The 5735-nt window shown below is 34.5% G+C and overlaps 1 protein-coding gene across 3 annotated transcripts; it reads left to right on the forward strand.

Annotated features, from left to right (window-relative positions):
- Nucleotides 1–908: 908 nt before the first annotated feature.
- Nucleotides 909–4700, forward strand: LOC140884409 (general transcription and DNA repair factor IIH subunit TFB2-like). Of its 3 annotated transcripts, XM_073291160.1 has the most exons (8): nucleotides 909–1251; nucleotides 2477–2529; nucleotides 2626–2657; nucleotides 2783–2851; nucleotides 3095–3178; nucleotides 3261–3344; nucleotides 3527–3612; nucleotides 4498–4700. In XM_073291160.1, the coding sequence occupies exons 4-8, from the start codon at nucleotides 2822–2824 to the stop codon at nucleotides 4544–4546; spliced, it is 333 nt and encodes a 110-aa protein (XP_073147261.1). In that variant the 5' UTR covers nucleotides 909–1251; nucleotides 2477–2529; nucleotides 2626–2657; nucleotides 2783–2821; the 3' UTR covers nucleotides 4547–4700. The 3 variants fall into 3 exon arrangements, with proteins under 3 accessions (XP_073147261.1, XP_073147259.1, XP_073147260.1); XM_073291158.1 differs by having other exon boundaries at nucleotides 909–1291; nucleotides 3527–4700; XM_073291159.1 differs by lacking the exon at nucleotides 909–1251 and having other exon boundaries at nucleotides 1806–2529; nucleotides 3527–4700.
- The last annotated feature ends 1035 nt before the right edge of the window (nucleotides 4701–5735 follow it).

Consider the following 5735-nt stretch of genomic DNA (forward strand, 5'->3'; position numbering starts at 1 on the left):
AGAGAAGATTTTCCTATGGAAGCTCCAACCAAAGCACAACCTTCTTCATTTGCTACTCACTCTGCCGCAGATGAACTAATCTTATCAGATGAACTCTGTCTGTCTGCTGATCTAATCTCACCAACTATATCACCGGTTAGAGATGCTTCTCCTCCAAAGGAAGCCCTGATTATTGATGTTGTTCCTACAGACCAGCCTGATATGGAACTTCTATCTGAGGAACCACTGTTCACCTCACACAAAGAAGCTCCATCGGGTGATCAACTGCTTAAAGAACAACACACTGAACTTCCTGTTCCTAAAGAACCTTTGGTTACTAAAGTGGAAATCGAAGTACCACTGGTTACTCAAGATGCTCTTGATGATCTACTGGTTGAGCATCCTATCTCATCTGAAGATCAAGCCATGAATGAACCACACTACAACAAATATGTCAATTAACCACACTAAAAAGACAACAGTTTTATACACAAACTGTTGTCTTTTGGCTTTTGACAACGGTTTTAACAAAAACCGTTGTCGTTTGCCATATTTTAATGAAAAACGACAACGATTTTAAAGACAACGGTTTTATAAAACCTTTGTCTGAGTGGGTTTTTTATGGCGTACGACAACGGTTTTAATTAACCGTTGTCAATGAGAAAGTTTTTGGGGATATATGACAACGGTTTTTAAAACGTTGTGTATGCGCATGTTTTTGAGCTCTACGACAACGTTTATTTTTATTTTATGTAGTTTAAGACAACAATTTTCTTGAACCGTTGTCTTTGCTTTGCTTTGCTTTATTTTATTTTATTTTTCAAAAAACACAAATAATAAAAAAAAAAAAGATACCCAAGCCCTAACCCAACCAATTCGCCTCCTCCGGCCCGGCGCTCTGAGATCCCTTCTCTTACTCTTAAAATCTCTATCTAATTTTTCTTCACTTTAAATTTTCCCTTCTCTTATTTAGCGTGCTCTTTTTTTCTTAGATCTTCACTTCTTTATTCATCTCTTGTAAAAATTTCTTCCATATTCTATTAGATCGTGCGACGATCTACGTTTCTATCTCAAGATGAAAGGGAATTATGCCGAGGCTTCGTCTTTGACAGTTTAGAATGGCGAAAATGGTACTCGCATAAAGGATGTTGGTAAAGTGTGAAGTTTGGCAGAGTCTGCTGAGAGAAGGATCGGAAGGCAGAAAAATGGCGAGCGTTGCTCTTCTGCATTTGGCTCGACGAGCTCTCCTTCAATCAAGAATGCTGGTTTTAGGTTCTTCTTTGATGTTTCTTCGCTAGCTGTTTGATTTCTGGTTTGAGTTTCATCTCAACATTTTCATTTGCAGCTTACTCTGTTGATTTTCATGTATATTTAGCTGTTTTCTGGTTTGAGTTTCATCTCAAGTCTGAACATTTTCATTATCAGCTTATTCTGTTGATTTCCTCGTGTATCAACCAACGATTTACTGCATTTCTTCGCTAGTTGTTTACTGTTTTGAGTTTCACCTGAATATTTTTCATTTGCGGCTTATTCTGATGATTAATTTTCTTTTATATTAACGAACGATTTACTGCATTTTCTTCATTTTATATGCAAAACTCTTTCAAGGATAACGTCGATTCTGGGGAGTGACAGTAAATAGCTCTTTTGTGATCTTTCTATAATCTGTATCTGAAAATTTGGGTGAAATCTAATTTCAGGACTGCTTTTCTTTAGAAACAATACAGAAAAAAACAAGTTACACTTGCAGCTCATTTTTATGTGCTTTGCTGCAATAGTGAAAAAAAGTCGTTTTTTATCCTCTAGCTCTGACTCTACATTCTTGGACTGTGGCAAAGTTGCCAATCTTGTCCTCATTTTTATCTATAACATGTCCAAAAATCTAAATATATAGCCACCTTATGCATAGAAGATTAGGCAAGCAAATAATGGTTAGATGGATGTGTGACGATTAATTGGTTTTTCAAAAAATTTATATAGGTAAATGAACATTGTGGTCGATATATAAAATTTCCAGAAACTAACTAATATTGGCTTTTAGATCATGATCGAGTTTAATGTTTCAATGTTCAAAATTTATCTTGGTATATATGTGAATGGATCCGCATATGCAAAAGTTGAAATTTACATCAGACAAAAGTTTGAAATTTTTATGCTCATTCTGTCCAAATCGAGCCCTGTTCCAGACCTGCTACTGTGCGCATCTTATCCCGCGAGTTTCAGTGTTGATTTCTACTCGATTCATAGCTTTCTAGATCTGTAGGTTCGTTCACGCATATCTTTTCAAGGTACAACGATCTATTTCGGGTATCAAGTTTAGACTTCTTTATTGTTTGGCCATTTTCTTGAAGTAGTATCTTAATCGCGTGCTACTAAGAATATACGAATCTGTAAATTTTATTGATTCAAATATGAAACTTAAAAAAATTTATTTGTTTTGTGGTCTGATATTATTCTAACAATGAGAGATTAAGGCTTGATTTTTTTATGTTTGCAGAATTTGAGAACAAAATATGCGGTTTAGACTATCCCCAAGCCAAAGATTTGCAGGTATATTGTTTAGGTTGCATCTTTATAAGCCCACAAGCTTACACTGGATTTTTTATTTTGAAAGCACACCAATGACTATATTTCTTCAATTTCCAGGACACCAATAGCATGTATTTGATCATTTTGAGGTATTGTTACTGATAGCAACGAATTAAATTGTCTTGTATAATTGGGATGGAGGGAGTATATGGTATTAGTGGTTGTCTGCCTGTAATTTTTTCGTAAAAATCGATTCGAATTTTCCTTTTTGTAGGAGCGAGGCGCGGATACAACAGATCTTATATCATTCCTCATGGAGCTCATCTTTCACAATACTGGAGAGGTATTAGATTTTTTATGCCGAAATAATAGGTGGAATAAAATGAATTTCATGAATCTTTTCATTTTTTATGAGTTTGTCATACATGAAACAACTGTTTTGTTGTTCTTTTGATCCTTCCCGTAATTTTCTTCAACCTTTTTATTTAGAATGATCAGGGACTATCCCACAGACTGCGGAAATAAATGAAAACTAACATGAAATAGATGAACTCTTACTATGCCATAAAATACTATCTTTTTGTAGGCATACAACTTAAACACACTGACGGATATACAACGGAACATAATAAAGGATTTTGTGGATTTTGGACTGGTCAAGCTCCAACAGGTCAGATATGTTGTTTGCTACGTGTTTTGTTGGTCCTTCTGCCTTCATCCTGCACTAAACCATATTGATAGTGCATGTTCAGGGGAGGAAAGATAATTGGTTTGTTCCCACTAAATTAGCTACCAATCTCTCCATTAGCTTAGCAGATTCAACTTCAAGAAAACAGGTATTGAAGAGCCTACTGCTCATCTTTATAAGATAAGTAATCTTGATTTTGTTGGCAAACTTTTACAGCCAGTTGATTCCATTTTTTTGGTGTCATTATTTTATTTTGTTAGGTTGTACTAGGAAATGTCTTGTAATAATTAAAAGTTGTCTGATAACTCTTAATGGGTTTGCTTTCATCAGGGATTTGTGGTGGTGGAAACAAACTTTCGGATGTATGCATATTCTTCATCCAAATTGCATTGTGAGATCTTGCGCCTCTTCTCAAGGTGTCTCATCATTTTCTTTCTTAAGCTCGGTTTGTCTATTGAAGGGGACTGCATTTTTTTTATCTAATATTTTACCAGAGAAGCTGAAGTGGTTAACACTTTTTGAACAGTGTCAAAACTTTGAGTCACTTGATGTTTTAAAGGTGGTGAAAACATAGGCCTATTATGATTGTTTTTATGTTTTGAAGCAATTTCCCATTTTTTTTTTTGGAAAAGCAATACTACTATCCATTTTCATTTTCTTTTGTGAAAACTTATTTTCAGATCTCCAAATATATCTGATGCTTATGTTTCAAAAATTTTGCACTTTCCCTAATAGGCTAATACAATGCTATATATTTTAATATTTTAAACACTCTCACATATTATTAAAATATCGATCAACTAGTTAATCTGCACGAGCTGATTGCTAAGATAAATTCTATTTTCCCCTTATATTAACACCAAAATGTGGTATTTATACGATATTGTACCCAATGTATTTATTCCGGAATGTGCTATTTGTTAGTCAAAGAATGACGATTTCTGCTGAGATTACAGGGTTGAGTACCAGCTACCAAAATGTTTGGTAATGGTAAAGGAAATAGAATGGATGTAAATCTTATGCTTTCTAAGTGAAATCGATAATGCTTCTTTTGAGTGAATGTGTCCTGGTTCTAGATTTAGAATGTGTGTTGTTTTTTAAGACACGACGGCTTCTTGTTGTTATTATTTATCCCTATTGGCCGGGAAAGACCACGGTAGATATCATGTAAGTCCCTTTCCCTAATTTTATTTCATGAGTTTCACAAATATTAATTAATTGTTTCTTAATTAATTGTTTCTTAACAATGGAATAATGTATTTCCATTTACTGTTGTAATTTTGTTCTGAATTGTTGCGCAGGGGATACAAGTGGACGTTAATCTATGCTGACACGAGTGTTTCAAGTTAATTTATATAGATTAGTTCATAATTCTATTTTATAGTGTAGATTGAATTAGAATTAGAGTTTTGATTGATTTGTAATATTGAAAAATGTATATTAAATTTTATTTTGGAAATTTTAAATTTTGATTTATTTATAATATTGAAATTTGTATATTAAATTTATTTTTTTTGTTTTTTATTTGAGAAACGACAACGGATTTTATCCATTGTCTTTGTCATTTTAAAACTGTTGTATTTTTCAGTGTTGTTAAAAGTTGACTAAAAGACAAGGGATAAAATCTGTTGTCGTTGGACGTGCTTTCAACAACACCTAAAAGTACAATAGTTTTCTGCAGCCTACGACAACGGATAAAATTCGTTGTCTTTAGCCGTTTTTCTTGTAGTGCCACCGTCCAACATTCATGCTCCTGATGATTCCTTTGCAGACGAAGTTTTAATGGACTCACCAGAACAAATGATTGCCTCAAACGTTGATCTGGACACATCCATTGTTTCATTTGTTTCAGTGGCAGAACAAAGTCTTATATTATCTGCCGAATCAGTGAGAACCAGTTCGTCTGAACATTTGGTAATGAATCTTCCTCCTATTCTCAAAATAGTTAGGACTGATCTAATACATAGTATATTCAGGCCCATTACTATTATGTTCACGGATAAGTTAGAACTTCCATCTGCAACGATATCAGAAATATCCATTTCAGATCAAGATGGTTCATCTGAAATTATGGAAGATGTTGTTTTTGAACCTACTACCGTCACAGCTCCACTACTTCAACTTGTGACTCTACTCATTCTGATGAAGCTGCTCCTTCTACCTCTCATCCGATTGATGTCAGACCAGATCACTTCCTGTCTGAATCACTTACTCAGCTATTTGCTATGGTATCTAAATTACAAGTTAATCAGGTATAGACTTCTACAGAGCTTCGCGATTTCAAGTCACACATGCTGACAATGGTGAATAATATCAGTTAATCGGTCTTGAATGTTCGGAAGCAGCATACAACATAATATATGAATATTCTTCGGAAACTTGAAAGTCTATAAGCCTCCACTGAAGCTTACAACAAGCAAATTCATGATACCTTTGGGACGCAACTCACAGTTATTCTGGACCTCTTATGTGAGAGTGGTGATGCCAAAAAAGGGGAAACGATTACCTCGTCAAAGGCCAAAGGAAAACAGAAGAAGTA

This window comes from Henckelia pumila, chromosome 2, assembly GCF_033568475.1.
Source record: "Henckelia pumila isolate YLH828 chromosome 2, ASM3356847v2, whole genome shotgun sequence".
NCBI lineage: Eukaryota > Viridiplantae > Streptophyta > Magnoliopsida > Lamiales > Gesneriaceae > Henckelia > Henckelia pumila.